Source organism: Zerene cesonia, chromosome 15 (assembly GCF_012273895.1).
Source record: "Zerene cesonia ecotype Mississippi chromosome 15, Zerene_cesonia_1.1, whole genome shotgun sequence".
In the NCBI taxonomy this organism is placed as follows: domain Eukaryota; kingdom Metazoa; phylum Arthropoda; class Insecta; order Lepidoptera; family Pieridae; genus Zerene; species Zerene cesonia.
The window spans coordinates 4566705-4587580 of NC_052116.1; the positions used below are offsets into that span (position 1 = coordinate 4566705).

The following is a 20876-nucleotide window of genomic DNA, read 5'->3' on the forward strand; positions in this document are numbered from 1 at the left end:
CACGTTTTAGACGCAATAAAACGTGCTACTTATTATGCAGGCTTTTAGCCTAAAAGTTTCTAAAATCTCTAAATCTAATGCTACAATCTACGAATAAATGTCTAATGTCGCAACGAGATTTTAAAGTTTTCTTTTGTCACAAAATTTATTCAGTTACCCCTTATTATATTACATGGCACTTGGTAGAGACAAATCATTGTAGTAGTATCTAAGTGTAGTATCTAAGTATATATGTTTTTCTAAATGTTACAAACAACAATATTGGTAAACGAATTCGGGAGGATGAATTATAAGAGATATCTACTTTTCTTAGTTATTGCGCTGCTTAGTCGGATTCCAAAACAGCAACATAATTTATAGACTAGCATAAAATATATGTTGGCAAGCGTGAAACAACTATTAAGCTTCTAACGACACAGTGTGTTATAACTTAATGATGGTGCCATTGATGCGTAAATAATTTTCTCAATAACAGTTTAATTAATTTAAGGTAATGAATTTTGTTATGTAGTTAGAATACATGGAATATAAATGGTATAAAAACGAAATGACCAGGCGAATAAAGCCGTGAGTATAAAACCGACCCGAGAACTCTCGGGAAGAGAACAATGGGTACTTAGGCTTTCCGCGCTCTTCATTCTATTGAGTTATGTCAGACTGTGGTTTGTATGTGGTAGTCGAGCACGCTTCGGCACGAATTGGGCACACCACCCCCACAGAAGACCGGCGTGAAATAGCATTCTGCTATGTTTCGTTCGGTGGGTGGGGGAGCCGGAGGCCCATATCCTTTTCCTTCCTCTTCCCAGTCCTTTCCTTCATTCCTCTCGCCAATCCTTTCTTAATCCCTTCCCAATTACAAGTCGGCAATCCATTTGTAGCGGCGTAAGGTCTGCAATAGACCTTATGCCTCTCTAAATGTTCATGAGCGGTGGTAGCGCTTACCGACTGTGACATAAAAAAAAGACTTGTTGCCGCAGGGAGCAGTGGACTACCGACAAAACCTGTAGACATAAGGCATTGTGTGGCATTCAACCACCTTGCCTAACGTGGCCTAACGTGGCTGACCTGGAATCATCCTCATTCATACTATTAAGTATAAATATGTACCTAAGAGCGTTTGATTCTTCATCTTCTTATCTCGTCGCGATTATTTCATGATTTTTGAGTCTGGAATTAGCGAAGCTAAAGTGTGATGTAGGCTGCTTCAAAAATCACGTCTTTATGAATATCAATTACAATAATCACTAGGTGATGCGCTGTAAATAATTACGAGGTAGGAATTTCAACCTTCATTGCCTTGTTACCGCTTATTGTTAAGAAATGTGTTTGTTTACATCGCTATTAAATTATGGATGTAATTTTTTCAAGGTTATACTCCTTACGGTCTATATACTTATTTGATAAATATGGTGAAAATTTATTTTCACGATTAAATAATATATCTATTACATACTACCCAAAAGTATTCATTTTGTAATAGTAGTTCCTTCAATATCTCCTTTCAATGTTAACCAACTGTTGTTCAAACAGTGTTTACCGTGAATTCGTAGCTTTATATAACGAACGGTATCCAACATTTATTTAATAAATATATCCTTTGAAGCAATTTTAGGCTATGTCTAGACAATGTACCTAGCTAGTCGGAAATTACCTTCACTTAACGACTGGTATTTCACCTTCACAAGTTTCAACTATCTTTGTTCGTAATCATTAAGAATTAGGTCCTACAATTCACAAGCAACATAGAATTTCACAAAAGTACGTGACACTTGCATACATTATTGCAATATGGTTTGTTTGATTTCATTTGTCAGAAAATAATCGATAGTGACTTGAATTGTTTTAATAGTGCATCGTCATAAGGCATTTGCATGGGCGCGTCAACTAATTATATTGATCGGAGGCGTCCCCCCATAAAATAGATAAATAGTTGAAATTATTGCATCGTTAGCTATCCTTGACAAGTGTACAAAGTTTGAATTACACCCTTCATTTAAAGTAGGTCAAAATCGAGTCTAAAGAGTAGGTAAATAAATTAAATACAAACATACAGATGAACCTAATAAAAGCGTGTTAAAAAAAAGTACTGTGGTGCGTGCGATACGCGACTAGCCCGACGCCACAGGACACTGAGGTTCGTAATTTAAATTTAAAAGTATTGTCGTATTGTAATGAAAAAGCTTGTCCTAAAAACAAAAAAAGGAAGGTGGAATATCCTTTCACATTTATTCACTATTATAGATTATTTGGTTTTGCGTGTTCTCTAGTTTTTGGATACTGTTCGTGAAAGGGAAAAAAACATCCATACACTAACTTTCACATTCGTATAATTTGAAAAAAAAAATCGAATATAAGTTCGATACTACTTATTAAAAAATATGTGTATATATATTGTATTGTCTATGTATTATTTATTATCTATACTTTAGTACCTTAAATTACAAAATAACTCTTCCTATTTAAATTTATCGCAGTCGGAAAGATTTTCTGTATTTGGTTACGCACACAGATGCACGCTTACGTAAAGTGCAGCGCCTCGCTGTAACACACATGCTTTTTAAATCATGTTTAGCTGTTATCTGATGGCATTCATTAGAAAGACGTAAGGTTTTAGGAAGGTTGACAACTTTAAAAAAATAAATAGGGATGATTGTTAAAAAAATAAAAACATTATTAAGGTGCACATAACACTTATATTTTGACATAACGTGATATAGATAAAAATAAACATTTTAAATTAAAACAACGAACGTAATACATAATATTAAAACGGAGTTGGAACGACCATAATATTGTTATGTAACTCTGCAATAACTACTCTATCTTGTATAAATCGTTTATTGCCGAAATGATTATTATCAATACAATATGAGTAATAAGATCATTGTAAACTTTTTGTTATAAATAATTTGAATACATTTGCATTTGGTCGTTATAACCCCTTTAACACAAACACTGAGAGCCACTTCTACCAAAAAAAACAATAGTTAAATAAGTTTTTAATAAATAGGAATTTTGCGGAACACGAGTAATTAAAAACAAGTAAATTATGCTTCATAAAGAAACATAATCGCAACTTGTTAATTTGTTTATATTTTAGAACCGTTTAACTGCACTCATTAGAGTAACATTGTTAAAGAAATAATGTTAATTACCATTCATGTGCAGGTCGAGTGAAACATTGCCGTAACGCTCAATGCACACTCGCATTACAACATACATTATTAATATTACCCTTAAATCGATTGTCTTTTAAAAAAAAGTCAATTTCTCAATATTCATTAACTCATAAACATCACATCCTACCGAGTGCGAATTCCGATATTTACACAGTCGACGCTTCAACTCAGAATATCATAAGGTACGAGACCCATTACCTGTAAAACTGTATAAAGGCCACAGTATATACATTCAAAATCAAATCTCTGCGACGTCGGCATATATATACACAATTGAAGTATTTGCAAGTACATTGAGTCATATCTATAAATAAACCTCGATCTAATTAAAAAGTTAGGTGTATATCATATATACATATTATGATTGTAAGATCTTAACATTGTGTCGAGGTGTTATATATTTAAAATCACAACTTCCCTAGAGCGAAGGCACAATTATTATTTTGTAATGACAACATTTTTTCTTACGCAGTTTATCTCTATTTGATTCCACAGAATACATTTAGCCTTATCAACTACATATGAAAAACTTACATATGCAAGCAATGAACAATAATGAATATTATGTTCTCAATAGGCTTTCGATTCAATTCAAGTAAAATCTCTTAAAAATATTACTAGCACACTCATAAGTTTCGTTATGTAACTAATCAGAAAAACTACTACATGAAGAATATATTTAGGAAGCTCGTTTCGTGTAAACGTAAAGTTATAACATACGTTTCGACATATATTTAAGTAGCAACCCTATTCCACCGTGGGAAAACACAACATTGAGTCTATATCTATTGCATACAATAACGTAGCTCTGTCAACTATACGGAATCCTCAGATCTAAGGTCAGTTGTACAATAAATAAAGCATAAGTATTCGTGTGGCACTCGCTGATCCCATTCAACTGGTCTCACGTTGATATTCTAGTTTTCCAAACGGATGGTTTTTCTGAAAGTATAAAATAATTATATTTACTCACAGTTGATTTACTATCATTTATTTCGTTTTTTGGTCTATGTCCAAAATAAAGCCACAAAAAATGTGTCATAATATTTTTAAGAGAAACGTCTATTAAAATGAAAACATGAAAAAAATATATTATAAAGAAAATAAAATGTTTATTATGTTGAGGGTTTTGCTTTTACCATTAAGCTATTACTTATTATATTTGGACTATAAAAACTTAACCCACCTGTCCTGTGAGATTCTCCATTCATATGATGGCGAGGTACAATATATTTAGACTCTTGGAACATAGACAGCATAACGTCTTCCGTGGTGGGATGGTATTCCACTTCATTGATACTGGCAACGAGGGGCGAACTCTCGAAGCTTCTGTTCGAATCTCTGGTGGAAGGCGAGGTGCTGGAGCGTATCGGGTAGTCCACGGATCTAGGTCGCCTAGTGTCAACGGGCGTCATTTTAGGGTTAACGTGCACGTCCTTGTGTATGTACGGCTCGACGGAGCCGCGTTCGTGTTCGTAGTCGCTCAGTTCGTCGTTCGCTATGTGTCCATTCACTTCGACTATCAGCGGCCGCTGAAGCGTGGGCGATTGGATTATCGTGGTACTCTTCACGACTTGCTTCACGGGCGAGTTGGTGGTAGATATGGTGTCTGTGGTGGTTACACTCTTCGATGGCGACGGATTGGGCACGCTGACATCCGATTCCGAGCCCTTATCGATACATGGAGCCTCTAGTTTAGTGTCATCTATTTCTTCCTTGATTTCGCTAATTTCATTCAGTTCTCCAGCTGGTTTCACATACTTCGGCATACGCAGAGCCCAGTGTTCGTTGTCGTCCGTGGAGCAGGAATGCACGACGTTTGGTCTCTTGCGCTTGTAGAAAAGCATGTACGCGGAGTTGTTGACGAGCTCGCTGTGTGCGTTCTCGTCGCTGACGGGCGTGACTCTGGAATCGTCGAACTTGTACCAATGGTTGTCGTATGGGTTTTTGCAGGCCGCCGTGTAGTGGCCGGTTTCTAAATCGTCGCCGTGGTGATAGCAGATTGCGTAAAGGTCGTAGATATTCTCCTGCGGGCTCGCGATCGTCTTAGAATGCCTTCGTCTTGGTGATCTCGAATTTCCCGGTGACTCCACGGCCGTTGTGTTCCTGCGCACCAAGTGCGGAGTCATGTCGAAGTCGTTTAGAGGAAATTCAACCATTGTTGTTAGTTTTGTACTTGTGCGGCCTTTTGCTTGCCTGAAAAAAAAAATCATTATCATTATTGCAAAATGATGCCAACTATAACAACGTTTAAGATTTCAAAATAATCTTTGAAAGTGAACGGTTATATAGGATATATATTGTACTTACTGTCGAAATCTTTTTAAATGTATTACTAGGATATCTGGAAGTGACCACAAGCCAAGTGTTTTCACAACCGGCATGTATCTTTGGCATTGCGGGCATCTGAAACAGAAACAATGTTTCCTCGTATAATAATTTTTTTTAAAGAAAGGCTATGTAAGTCTAACATTTTAATGTTATACCTAAGTTCGAATTGAATGTAAGATCACAACCACAAATAATTACTAAAACGGTGGTAACGGAGCAAATACGGGTTATTATACGCCGTTGAGCTTGTAAGCTCTGCGGTCTAGCTATAAAATGCATTATTAATCAAGTTGTTTCACTTTACTTGGATTAGCGTTGAGATAACATAAAACCTAAATTTCCAATAAAGTGGCGATAAATGTCGAATACATTTAGTTCGCTGTTATAACAGCATTATAAGCGAAGGCCGAACCTACGTAACTTATATTATTACCGTGATTAGTTCTGATTCATAACCTTTTTGTAGTAGTTGTGGAGTAATATTGAGAAAACGGGTTTTTGTTTTGAAATCAATATAACACAACTTTACGTTATGTACAAATTAAGGCGCTAATGTGTACGTGGATGACTGAGAGATTAACACATATCGCTATTTTTTATATTGTGCTCATTGCTTTTGGTATTTCATTGCTTACATTTGAGATGGTTATAATTTAGATGCATTAATCAGTGCATCACATTACACTCAGCATTAATTACGATTTTAGTGTATGAGAGAAATCTCACAATACGCGAATTAACGCAGTGGCAATGACTGCATATACAACTCTCAGCTGTAATATAATGGGATTTTAATCAGTTACACGCACTTAATCGACGTTTTGCGGCACCAGTTTCCCCCTATCCCCAGTCATCTGCATGGCATCTGGCCAACCCTTCCACAGGTCGTGTACCCCGGTAGCCCCCGCCTTTGCCCCATCACCTCCCTTCCCCTGTCATCTGAAAAGTATTTGGTCAACTCTCCCACTAATCGTGTGCCCCAGTAGCCCCTCAGTTTGCCCCACGGCATCTGGAGCAGCCCCTTGGCCCAGGCTCACCTCCAGGCGTCCTCCTGCGCGAGGTGCTCGGCGCGCGTGTAGTGCGCGAGGCAGGCGTGCAGCGTGAGCGGCGCCGCCGCGCCCGCCGCCGACACGTGCACCTCGCACGCCTCGCCCCACTCGCGGATGATGCTGCGACCATTGTTGTCGGTACATTTATTTATTCATCTCACAAAAGTTTTACATGATAGCAACACAGTATGAAGAGACAGCATACAATAGTATGTTTTTGATCGTAAAAAAATATGTTTCCTTAATTAGATTAAGGAAACATATTTTCGAGTTGAATCGCTTAGGTACTATTTTTGTTAGTCTCGGACAAGTTAATTCTAGTTTTTAAGTTTAATTTAATTAAATTTTAGAAGTTGATTGTTCATTTTTATAAGGGCAATAACTAAACCTCATCTATAAAAATTTTATCACTACTGATGCTGGAGATGCAGCCTTGTGACAGACGGACAGATAGACAGACAGACGGACAGCAAAGTAATAAATTTCTGTTTCACTATAAAAGAAATATTTTTTATAAACTAATCTACTATTATTTCAAAACGGTTTATCAAACGATATCGTATAGAATCCATTTAATATAACTCACCTATCTCGATGTACAGGATCCCAGAGCAGTTCAAGTCTGAGGTGGGGGTACTTGTCGTGCGCGCACAACGCCTGCTCTACGTCCAGCGCGAACAATGGATGTGGCAACTGATGAAACATGGTTAAATTTTAAAAGTGAGTTTTACAAAATCAACTGAGTTTGAACTATTTGAATATGCAGTTTTGCTTTTCAAAATCGCCTTGTAACTTCTTTCGGCGTTTTTCGATATTTCGCATAGTTTCTGCTTCTGAATTCGCCTACCACACCCCATTAAAAAATCAATCCTGCATATATTTCTTCTATGCATGTTTGTCATTGAACTCCATCGGTTTAGAAGTAATTTGTTTATGTAGTATTTGGCTAGACCGACTTAAATTATATCTTTTGTGTTATCAGATAGATTTTCGAATGGCTAAAAACAAAAAATAGCTAGAGCGAACAGCTAGCAATATATTGAAAATTATACCTCAGGCAGCAAATAAGCTGGGTCTCTTGGCCGATGAGCCTCAGCGATCCTCGCCTTGAATATATCCGAGCCCTGCGCAGTCTCCAGCACCCGCTCGGCCACAACTTGGCACATCTCCTTCAGCATCAGCTTCTGCAGGTCTTGGTACGAGATCTCGCGGGGCACTTGCATCGCGTACGGCGAACCTTTTCGAAATTGATTTTTTTTTATTTAAATGATAAATGAGTTTAACATGCTTTAAAATGTGTTGAAAGTTTACACAAGGCTTTTAACTGTTTTCTACAGCCTAATTTTACGACCATTAAAATCATTTGCTACAATACTAATTAAAAAATGAATATTAGATAAGGATAGAATTAAATAAGGGTAGTTTTATTTTTAGACTTGATTCAGAAGACACAATTAAAGAATAATATTGTATATATTACCAAATCGCTCGCCTTCTAACAAATTGACCCACAGAATTAAAAGGTAGGGTGTAGTGGGAGTTTGCAACAACGGTGGGGCCTCCATACAGTACAATGCGCCAAAGTCAATTCCTGCAACTTCCCATCCACTGCGAGCATTGCACCAACCTGAAATTTCAATACCAGTATATCTATATCTATATCTGATAGCAAGCTATAATTATTATAACAATGCATGTAAATAATATTACTAGTTCATCAAAAACTAAAGAGCAAGAAGTATGTGAATCTATTTAAACATAAAGTTTTTTTTTTTCAACTTGCCTTATTAAGGCACCTTACTTTTATTTTTACTTTCTTTTTTTTGCGATTTCGAAATATTAACAGTTAAGCATTTAATTTTATGTACATAAACAATCGACAAAGTCAAACATGAATGAAAATACCAGTTTCATTTATTTCAGCTAAAATTATATGATCCTTATCAATTCCAGTATCTGAATGCAGTGAATTTTTCAAATCATCCATTGTCGCACTTGTCGGCAATTCCACACCAATGCGCACTTGTCTTGGTTGTTGGTTGACATATACAACCTGTAAAGTTAACTATGATTAAAAATTTAAATTAACTTGCAAAAAACATATCAAACTTCTTAGATTTAATTTGAGGAGAATGTAGAATCCAACACATTTGAAGCTATTTATTATGGATATTTCACATTTCGATTAATTTAAATTAACAAGCAAAAATGTTAGACATTTTAATATGGGGACTTAAATAATTGTTAAATGGAAACTGCACCTTCTACACATTCATTTGTTGATAACACAAAATGATAATGAAATTAGTCAATCCATCCAGAATTTTCCGATTATGGGTTATTGTATATTTATTTAAAATATATTCATAATAAAAAAATAAAAATTGTTAAATTAATTACTTGATTTTTATTATTTATTAAGACATCCATTCCCAAATCAAATATCAAGCATCTTCAGAATACCTTTTTTTACTACTTATTTCATTCAATAAAATACACTTACATTAACAGGCAGGGGTGAGGGTTGCACTGTTACTGGTCTGGTGGGTAGTTGTACACTGACGCAATGAAACGGATCAAAGGTACATGAAGTCCGTTCACACTTTGCACATGTCAATGCAGACCTAAAAAATGTATATATCAAGTAAAAATTACAAAAAAGCGTCAACTCAGCTCTTTTATAGTAATTATAAAAGTTCTTTTATCTATTTTTTCATAAAAACAAAAAATCTGATAAGGGAAAAAGGCTGTAAAGATTCTTTAAAATGGATAACAAGGTTATTAAAAACAATAATTGATAATCAATTCTGAAAGTTTACCTGTATTGTGCTTGAAAAACTGCTTGTACAAAGGAACTATTACGACGAGCGTGATTGGCTAGTGTTTCAGCTGCAACAACCTCATCAGACTTTCCAACAGTATTCTAAAATAAGAAGTTCAAATGTATAAATCAGAGCATATTCTTCACCCACATCTTTTATGCATTGTTCTTACTTTTATAGTTTTATATTTTTTCTTGGTAGCTGTATTTAAATCTTCATGAACTTTATCTAGTAACCAAAAGAGAAATTCCTGGGCATCATGTTGACTGTTTCCTCTATACTGAGTGCCATGTCTCTCAACAGCTGCCTGTAAGAATAAACATCATGTTCATATTTATTTACAGCTATCAACCCACCATTACTACAGTGTAATCAAAGAAGATTATTGTTATAATATACCAATCAGGACAGTAAAAAATCCCTTTTTTAATAATCAGGTCAGAAATATTTGTAAATAAGTTTACAAATATTTGTTATACTGTTTTACTTAATTAGTGGTATTGATTAATGATATTATTAATTACAAGTTAATATTCTAATATAAACAATCAAAGTGGAATGCCTAATATATTATGACTTTTCTTAAAATTGCATTGAAATTAATTTTTAAATTTGCTTCTATGAATTAAAATAAAGTTTTACATAATATAATACCTTGAAAGCGATACTCATATCTGGTACATAATGACAAGACCATAATGCTTTGAGCAATGTTGCTAACTGCTCTGTCACTTCTCCTCTGGTTCCATACTTTCTTGAATTGATTTTATTTCTTTTTTGCAAATCCACCTGTAAAAAAATGTGAAACATCATAAAAAGATATTCACTTAATATAAATATAAGGAACAATACAATAAAAATAAAACATTAGAACAATTATGATAATTTTAATAATAACTAGTATAAAATATTCAATTTCTTTGCAAAAAAGACTTTCATTATTAACTATACAAACTTTCAACAGGCAATTTAATTCAATTTAATATTTTAATTTACTTTTACAAACAAGGAAAAAAGCAAAATTATATTAATGTCAGGAAGATGAAAAATAATTATCTATAAAATTAAGAATGCGAATAATAAAAAAAATAATAGCAAAGAGTGAGGAAATTTTACTGGTCATTAATGATACAATAAACTTATTCAAATACATTAAAAGCAATGAGCAAAAATTAATCTGTATTCTTAGTGTTATTCATAAATATGATTTATCACATTTATTTACTACCCAAAAAAAAAACTCACTTTGTAAAGATCAAGAACAAAATACTCCGCTATAACATCAGTATGCGAAAGGCATTGCAAAACTGCATTCATGTAGCATGTATTGCCATGATTTTTTATTCCAGTAGCTGCTGGGGTGGTACCTGGCGGCCACGGAGGTTCGCCACTGCATGGAACTCTATCAGTATTCACGACAGCTTGCCCCGATTTAACCTACATCAATATTACCAATTAGTCTTATGAAACACCTCGTAAAATAAGCAAAGATTATCACATGACTTACTACAGTCGTGTTTACAGTACTCATATGTTGAGCGATTTTATTTAAAAATATCTTCCATGATGGCCTTCTAAACAACTTCCTTTCTAGCCCACCCTCATCTTTTGGCGTTGTTGCAGTCACAGGAATTGCACTTAATGGCTTATTGTCACTATCATTGTTTTTATTTTTACTGGAACTAGGTTTTGTTGTACCAAACGGGTTGCGAGGTAGAGTAAAAGTACGTTTTAATCGGGATCCTTCCACCTGTTTTGATGTCATATTCGTTTCCGTGACTTCATTTATCAATTCACTCTCGGAACATGATTTTAAAACTGATGACAAATTACTTATAGACATAGTAAATATGAGTTTAAAAATTACAACATTGATTTAGTAAAGTGATTTGAAAAAGAAATAAGAAATTAATTAGAAAACATTGATATGTTTCTATGTTCGACTCTTCTGACATAAGCGCCATTGCCAAATGCCAATTGTCCAATTACTACTTTTGTCTATGGTCAATCTGATACTTGGTCTTTAGTAACGCTTTACACAAACAAAAGAGAAACCATTCAACAGAAGTATTTATGGATCTATTCTATAGAAGGAAAATATTTTGTTACCTTAATAGATTCCTTTAGCAAACTTTAAAAGGCATTCGAACTTTCTAACCGCCCTACCCCTGAAGAAGTACGTGCTCTTATAAATTTTCTTTCTTTCTACGGTACTAATAACAAAATAAACGCGTAGAGCGGTTCCAAATTTAGTAACGTTTCTTTTAAAAGAAACATTACAATTTTTCAAGATAGAATTACATATTAGCACCCAACATAACCCTAACTCTATAAGGTTAATACGCTACGCTTTCATTCAACAATATTAAAGACTAACTGTGCCCCGCGGTTTTACCGGCGTAAGTCCGTATCCCGTAAGAATACGAATTGCTTATTATTAAATAAAGTTGCCTATTATATATATATTCCAGTTGTCCAGCTATCTACGTTTCATTGCAATCGGTTCAGTACTTTTTGCGTGTAAGAGAAACAAACACACACACACCCTTACAAACTTTCGCATTTAAAATATTAGTAGGATGTACCGCATCGCACAATACGAACATAAAATAACAGATGCTACCAGCGTAATGACCTAAGCAGTCATGTCTTATACTTATATATACTATCCATTCTGCTACCTTTTGAGGTTGTTTTTGGACATACTGATTCTAATAATACCTTTAATGTGAATTTTAACAAATAATATACACAAAAATTAGTTAACGACCATATGAAACGAACAAAATACCTTTATAAATACTTAACCGATAAAACGATAGCTAATAAAGAGAAGGTTAAAGAAAAACGTGGTGGTGAAAATTCTTTCAACATTCAAGAAGGAGATGTCGTATATGTTAAGAGTGGAAATACAAGGTGTAGCAAAGATGAACCTCGTTACCAAAAAGCACAAATATCAGGGGAAATTACCAGAAATATATGTAATGTGAAAATTAAAAATAGAGACACCAATGTGCCTATTAAGGACATTAAGCGACCTTCACAGGTACCTCATCGTGTTCCTGATCCTAGCGTCAAATAGATACGGCCTTCAACTTCACGAGATACGTAAAAATCCGGGAGTAATTCTTGTGAAAGAAAGACAATCTAGAGTAAGTTACGATGAGTGGACTATTGTTAAGGTTTTAGATTAAAGTATTATTCATAGGGACTTAGGGAGTAGAGTAAAATATTAAGCGATATGATAACTTTAACAAACACGTGAACTCAAATTTTACCAATAGAACTCTCAACGTTCAGATACAAGACTGTAAACTTCAATCAGTTTACGCTATCCGTAGTTGTACAGAAAAATAAAAGCAGCTAAATCCATCTGTTAGAATCAAGCGCGGACTTTTAAATCCTCTGGGATGTATTATTAAAACTATAACTAGTAACCTGGACCATGATGACGATTTAAGATATGAACACATGATAAAGGGCATAAAGACAAATCAGAATGTAGTCAGTAATAAGATTACCTTAATATCACGAATTTCTCAATCATTGGTAAAAATAACAAATTCCACAACTGAAAATATTATGCAGATTGATAAAGAATATAAGAAAACTAATTAAGGAAACAAATGCTAATATAACTGTTAATATATTTGCAAAGATTTACAATTTATTTTTCCATAATTTCCAACTCCTTTACCATCACCTAGCTAGCCAAATTGAAACAAGTATTGCATTTATTCAATTAATTAAAAATATTACGCCAGTCTCTTATGAGCACAGATCATCATCATCATCATCAGCCCATATATGTTCCCATTGCTGGGACACAGGTCTCCTATGAGGGTTCAGGCCATAATCCACCACGCTGGCCAAGTGCGGGTTGGCAGATGTCGCATGTCGTCGAACTTTTCTTGGACATGCCGGTTTCCTCACGATGTTTTCTTTCACCGTTTTAAGCAGTAGTGATGTAATCCACATGTGCAGATAGATTGATGCATGCAGATGCATGTTTGACAGCTTTAATTACTTTTCATGCAATATAGGCACCTGCCACCCAGTACCGGTTGAAATCAGCAACCACAAAATCGAACCAATTGCGGAACAAAGTGAATAATTTTTAGTAAATCTGAAAATATACTATATAAAATATGTGATAACGAGGTAACTCATAAAAATATTAAAGGCACCAAACTTCGTGTGTTGGATAACAACTGCAAGGTTCAAATTGGAGAAGTAATCCTGAAACCTCACCATGTAAGCTCCAGTCCAATGTTCATCCCACCATGTCAGCTCCGATTATCATTCTCTCTGAAATAAGTGTCACCAAGAATCAATTGCAGAAGAAACCCATAAACCTGGGCACCATACAAATGAGCTATCAAACTTACAACGTTTAAATAATTTAGTAAAAATTAATGAAAGTGATATAAGTGAATAGTGACACTTGTTAATGTGAAAAGCATCAGCAAAGTTATTAGTTCTAATTTCGTTATTATGTCTTTTCCTAGTTCATAAGTATATGATTTTCACATTCTTATTTCAAAATCATCGGAGTGATAGCAACCGCTTTGATAATTTAGAACTTGCGGAGGGAAGAGTTATATTGGGTGAGTCTCGCTCTCACGTAATAACAACTCGTTGATTGTGTTTAGAACCATGGGCGGCCGACACTGCTACTGTATTAAAATTGTTTTGACTATGTCGCGTCTGGAATGTGAAGGCTAGAATAAGGTTATTTGTAATTTATATTATAAGCTAGTTAAAAAGTCAGTCTATAATAAACTCTACAAGAGCAACAACACGTTTTTTAAGAAGTTTCTTTGACTCTCCCCAAATTTGACTAAATCGCAAACAGTACTATCAATACAAACTGCTTTGCTCTTAAACTGAATTTTCCCAGATGAAGAAGAAGAAAGAATTTTCCCAGTGAAGCCCAAGTTTTAAAGTTCTAGCTCAGTCTATATTTATTTGCATTTTACCAAAAAGCCACGTATGTTAAAGATCAAGATAGATTAAAAACAAAAGCAAGTCAAGTCCCAAAATTTTTGACAGTTCATGCATGACGGGCCAAGGTGGGGGTCGTTGTGTAAATTTCGGACCAAATTTGTGACAGATCTTTAAATTTCCCTAGATTTTCGCGGAGACGCAGTTTAAAGAATTAATTGGTATTCATTTATTAGTGCAATTTGTGAATCTGATGGAGTGTGTGTTTTTGTGCTAAACTAGGAAACAGTGGAATGTTCTTGGTGTATTACTGTGCAATGTTTAATACGTAAATATTATATTTATTTTTAGTTAACGACGATAGACAAATATAACATCATACTACACTTTTCTTTATTTACAGAATGATTTATTTTATGTATATAATAATTCACCGCGGATTCAAACCACAAGATTATTAAATCATATTTTAAACACCTAGATTTATTGATTACTTAATTGTTATTTAAAATAGCGCTTTTTTCAGCTTCAAATAAAATGTCTTCATTTGAGAAATTAAAACTCCTTATATGGAAAAATTTTCTCCTTCAAAGAAGACATAAATGGCAAACAGCTTTCGAGATATCGTCCCCTGTGATATTTTCTCTATTTTTAATATTAATAAGATGTCTTGTCGATCCTCAATCTAAACCAGATGTATCATACCCACCGTTTCTTCCAACATACTTTAACATGAGTGAAAAACAATTGTAAGTATTATAAAATAATACTGAATATACTGTCAGTTTAATACATTAAATAAAAGTGTTTCTTTAACCATCCTTTAATATATTCATAGAGGAAATTTAACAACAGCAAGAAGAGAAGGAACATTAGCATTTTCACCAGATAATGCTCTTACTAGAAAAATTACAGAGAATGCAATGGCTACAGTGGCTTTAGACAATTTAAATGGTCTTCTTGTATTATTATTTGATACAGCTATGCTCCCAGAACCTAAGGGATTTAAGGATTCTCTTGATTTGGAGAAAGCACTAACTCAACCCAATGCCATGAATAAAATTCTAGTAGGAATTCAATTTGATGATAACATGGCTAGTAAGTTATTAATATTTTATACATATTTTTGTTACATACACTTATTTATTCCTACTCTCTTCTGATAGATTTAGAAGTAATTAATTATTGATATTGATTTTTTGTTAGATCTGTTAGAACACAATTATTAAGCTAAGCTGAATGTACTTTACACTTCTAAACTCTGTATTTTTATGGGAATAATTGCAAAACTTTAAATTTTATTTTTAATTTTAGTTCATTTTTTTTAATGAAATATTAAAATGAATCACAAAACAATTTAATTAATTGTTAACTCTGTACATAATTGTATGTATACAAGTATATTAATTGTGAACCTTTCATGTTGCTAAAACAGGTTTTGAATGACTTGTTACAATGTTCATGTAATTAGCTACATTGTAAAATATCAAGCTTGCAGTCTTATCATAAATTTATGTAGATTCCTTGAATCTACTAATGTCCTGTCCTTGCTTTTTTGAGTGGCATACAAAAAAAAACAGTTTTAAAACCTACATCTTTAGAAATATGTATTAAAAAGAAAAGTAAAAATACTTTAATTTGAAAATGATAACTGAATTTTAATATAAATTATATGAATTTTGAAAATTAGAGAAACAAAAAATTACAATATTATCAGGAACCAAGAAATTTTCTATATGTGTATATATTTTCTTATGCAAGAAACTTACTCTTATCAGTTATGTAATTATAATCTTTGCATATGTTATAAGTAGATTATGGTTATGAAATATTTATTAAAAGAGTTTTGGGTGTTTGATCTTTTACTTTTTGTATACTTATAAACAACAAATATATAAGATACTGATAAATAACACATCTTGTAATTGAACTGTTTTAAAATTTGAAATAATTAAAAGTTTTTTTTAGATGCTACTGAATGGCCTGATGATATAAATGTTACATTGAGGTTTCCAGCAGTGATGAGAACTCCTATGGTTGACCATCCACTGAGAGCAAGTTGGAGGACTAATTTGCTATTTCCTTTATTCCCTCTGCCAGGCCCAAGAGACCCAAATGATGCATATGGTGGCAAAACTCCAGGTCACTATTTTTATATATAATGCATTGTATTATCAAATATATCTGAAGTCCTCCTAAATAAATATACATATATTGATGATATTTTTAGTGTTTAGTAGGATTATATGTCTTATCAGGACAATCTTTCTCTGCAAGATATAAATTTACTATTTGCAATTGAATCATTTGTTTATGTAAACATTTTTTGGTGTTCTTGAATTATATGGTTAATCACTGATAGTGCAACATTGTATAACAGATTAATTGTTAACAGATTATATCAATTGCCACTTGGATATTGATAATAAATAAATATTAATATTCGTATAATTTTAACAGTATTTTGATTTATAATTGTCTACAATAAACTTGAAAGAAATTGCTCACAATATGGGCATACATATTTTCAAAATTTCGTATTTTATTGTTCTAGGCTATTCGCCAGAAATGTTTCTCGCGGTCCAACATGCTGTATCCCAGGAGATAATAAAACAAAAATCTGGAAAATCTGTTAATACCAAGGTTTATTTACAAAGATTTCCACAAATGGCTTATAGGGAGGATAACCTACTGATTGCTATGGAAAGATTCATTTCAATGATCATAATGCTTTGTTTTGCATATACGTTCGTAAATACAGTGAGAGTTGTAACGGCAGAAAAGGAATTGCAGCTGAAGGTATGATAGTACCTTTAATATAAGTTCATTTTCGCGAATGCTTTAACAGTTATTATAAAATTACGAAATTGTGACCATGGAGAAAAGGGCAAAGAATAAGTAGTTCAGGTTCCATGTTCAATAGAGCATATCATATCTATATCTTCTCCCAAATTTCTTGAACAGAGATATATATTTTTCAGCCACATAGAGAAATATTATATTAGTGTAATATAAATATTTTTATTAGTGTCTATCAGATATCAAACAGGACTTTTCGTAATAAGAGAACTAGTTATATGTCACAATAATAAAGCAACAAAACTGCAGAATGCAGCATTCATAAAGAAAGTAAGTCGCTCATCCTTACAATACAACACGTTAAACGACACTTTAATATGAACTAGCTCTATCAGACATAAATAATCGCATTAATACTATTAGGTTCTTGCGCCGATACACGTTCCACATTGTATTATCGAAGGTCACATTCGAATAATTACTAAGCTCCTTGAATGGGGAAGACCTATCAATTTAATATATTATTATAGATTTGGCAACATTTTAACAATATCAATCAGGTTAATTGTGAATGGGATGATATGGAAATAAACCTCAATAATGTATTTTTCGAAATTTATTAGATCAAAAGGTTTTGTATTTACTATATCTATTTACTATTTACTATACTATACTTATAATCCTTGTGATCTAATAAGGATAATAAGATAGAGTTATGAAATTGTTGTATTGTCACTGATCTTTAATAGCTTGAATTTTTTCTGTTCATTTAAAGTGGCTCAATATCGAGCCTAACTAATCGGTTACATACAAAAATACAGATGAAGCTAATAAAAGCGCGTTAAAAAGAGCTGAGTCAAAGACAAAATTTATAAGTGAGATAATTTTTCAATAAAGTAAACTATAAAATGTATACTTATATCTTAGATTATCAGTTCACGATAATAACTTACATTTTATATAATTATAAGATAGAATGTTTTTTTTTTGTTTTAGGAAACAATGACGATAATGGGTTTACCATCGTGGCTGCATTGGCTCGCCTGGTTTATAAAACAGTTTTCATTTCTATTGATATCCGTTGTATTAATGGTTATTTTGTTCAAGGTAAGCTATAGAATGTTTACTTCAACTCAAAGTTTCATTTCATTAATGACGTTACAGTGTGACCAATTTCCTTATTGAATGACATACACAATGGTTTTTTTCGTATAATTCCCACACCTCGTCTTCTACAAATCTATAATATTATAGTGTATGTACATGATTTAAATATGTAGGATGAGTGTTAAATAATATTCTAATTTATGATGCACTAGCTGCGGCATCACTCGCGTGGTACTCCAGTAAAAAGTAGCCTATGTGCTAATCCAGACAAATTTATCTCTATCAAATGTTATCCAGATACAATAAACTGTTTTGTGCGTGAAAGAGTAACAAACTCGTACATCTGTCCATACATACAAACTTTCCCATTTATAATGTTAGTATGATATATAATATTGTCATGTTTTGCATCTAAAATGCGAGTCACCATCCAAAGTTCACAGACTTGCACAATTTTTATCCCGCTGTGCGACCTTGCCGTCTGCCGGCGTACAATAGCATCAACTGTGTTGACGAGAATAACCTTACGTGAAATATTTACTACGTAAACATATTCGGGATTCTAAAAGGTGTAAAATATCGATTATTGGATGTAATATGTACGGAAAGGGACGCTACAATTAAAAAGCGGCTGGGAATTATAATAAAATACACAAAACAATCGTTAGTTACTGTATAATATTCACATTTTGTTTATCACATTCATAGATACAGTAAATTAAAAAATGGGAACTAGGCGACTGATAAACATGTTTAAAGTTTAAACATATTTTTAATAGATAAATATACAATATACTATGAATCTTTATTAATATAAACTGAATCACGGTAAACAATGTATTGCTAAGCGTATAAATCGAGAAAGGCTCCACTAATTCGCGTATTTTTTTAAACGTCTTTGTTAAGATATAAGAATGCTTCTTGTAGAGAGGAAAACGTAGCACGAGTGAAGCCGGTTTGGACTGCGAGTATATAGTATTATATGTTAGTCTTACGTATAACAGTAAAACACCAAAACACAATAAGTCACACAACAACACTACTAGGAATTCAACAGTGAACCAAATCTTATCTTTTTCGTCAAGCTTTTCCTTTTAATAACAACTTTAAAAGAACGACTTTGTGTATAAACTTTTTCCTAGGTTGGGTTTAATAAGTTTCTTTGATTAGGTTTGATTTTAAAAGTAAAAAAACACTTGATATTGTCTTGCTGAATAGCTCACCTTTAGTTACTTTATACTAATATATATTTAGTTTGCTTAGAATAAAATGAAATGAGATCTTGAAAGCTTGCACCTCAGTAAATAAAAAAAATATATTTTTGAACATCAAATGTTGAATGAAATATCGATATACATATAGTACATACGCTTATGTCTCCATATTAATTGGTTAATTTAAACATTTGTGCTTCGTCAACAATTGTATGGTACACTTTAATTGGCTTCAATAAGTAATCGTACCAACTATTTATATTGTTTCGTGTTGCGGCCTACCAGTTCAATTTATTTAAACCGAATTTTAACGAAGTCATTTACTCCTTGTACATGGCTTCGTTAAAATTCATAAACTTAATGACTGGGTTTGTTTTCAAATGTTCTAGAGTCAGCTAAAAAGCTACCAAGCTACCACCTAACACATAGTTTTATGAACCCATTATTATTTAAGAAGCTATATATTTCATTGACAAACTTTTCGTTACTTCTTCAATGACATACTATTTTGTCATCATTTGATCGAGTTTCTTTTAAATTTAATTTCCATTTAGCATTATACTTTTCCTGTTTTCTAAATTACATAAAATATCTAGGCTTGACCATAACTTAAATATAAGTATATATGTATTTAAATTTGATTATCGTCTTCTCATGAATTCTAATTTAGTAATTTTTACCAAATTCCAACAAAAAAAAAATATCTGTAAGCTACGCTCGGTCCGGTTTTTTATGAATTTGCAAAAATGTAAATTGACTTATTCAAATTTTAAACAACTTTAACTGACTTCCAAAACGAAAAGGAGGAGGTTCTATGGTCGTCTGTATGTATTCATCAATAAAAATCAACTCATTCTAAAATGTCGCAAACTCTAAATGACGTCATCATAAGAACAGGAATACTTAATATTTTACCATAAACGTTTACTGTCATTACTGACATTATAATAATAGACTTTAGAATCTTTCTCGATCGATTCAAAAAAGGAGGAGGTTATTAATTCGACTGTATTTTTGTTAGCTCATAAGTTTTGCTGGATGATCCAATTCTCAAGATTATTTTTCGTTTGAAAGTTGGTGCCTGCCAAGTGCTATTTAAATGTGGTTGAGTTGTACTATTGTTTTCGTTTTAATTTATTTTCCTATAAAATATTTAACAACATATATTACGTGTTTACTTTATCAAAATAAAGAAATATCTTTACTTCTCAAGGCTTTATAAAAAAATAACATTGTCAACACATTACGTTGCTACAAGCTTACTTCAAACTGATGTGATACCGTGCGGGAGTCGAGACGCGAATCCTGTGGAATTCGCTCGCTTGGCCTTCCGAAATGGGGCAAAATCCGTGCGTCTTTTATACCTAGTCTTGCCATAAATATTGTAATAAAGAAAAAAGAAAATTGTTAACTGCAAATAACATTTATTAC

At 33.0% G+C, this 20876-nt stretch overlaps 2 protein-coding genes across 2 annotated transcripts in view; one reads left to right on the forward strand and one right to left on the reverse strand.

Annotated features, from left to right (window-relative positions):
• Positions 1 to 2673: 2673 nt before the first annotated feature.
• On the reverse strand, positions 2674 to 11350 carry LOC119832226 (ubiquitin carboxyl-terminal hydrolase 31). Its single transcript, XM_038355874.1, has 14 exons — positions 10889 to 11350; positions 10627 to 10818; positions 10036 to 10170; positions 9554 to 9688; positions 9379 to 9482; positions 9063 to 9183; positions 8465 to 8612; positions 8040 to 8186; positions 7612 to 7796; positions 7146 to 7252; positions 6548 to 6679; positions 5490 to 5585; positions 4366 to 5375; positions 2674 to 4121 (listed from the first exon to the last, which is right to left on the reverse strand). The coding sequence occupies exons 1-14, from the start codon at positions 11222 to 11224 to the stop codon at positions 4084 to 4086; spliced, it is 2886 nt and encodes a 961-aa protein (XP_038211802.1). The 5' UTR covers positions 11225 to 11350; the 3' UTR covers positions 2674 to 4083.
• Positions 11351 to 15042: 3692 nt separating this feature from the next.
• Positions 15043 to 20876, forward strand: part of LOC119832241 (ATP-binding cassette sub-family A member 3-like) — a 38288-nt gene continuing 32454 nt past the window's right edge. The window contains exons 1-5 of the mRNA XM_038355900.1: positions 15043 to 15074; positions 15164 to 15423; positions 16294 to 16467; positions 16880 to 17124; positions 18121 to 18231. Coding sequence (XP_038211828.1) covers positions 15058 to 15074; positions 15164 to 15423; positions 16294 to 16467; positions 16880 to 17124; positions 18121 to 18231 — 807 coding nt within the window. The 5' untranslated portion in view covers positions 15043 to 15057. The remainder of the gene's footprint in view (positions 15075 to 15163; positions 15424 to 16293; positions 16468 to 16879; positions 17125 to 18120; positions 18232 to 20876) is intronic.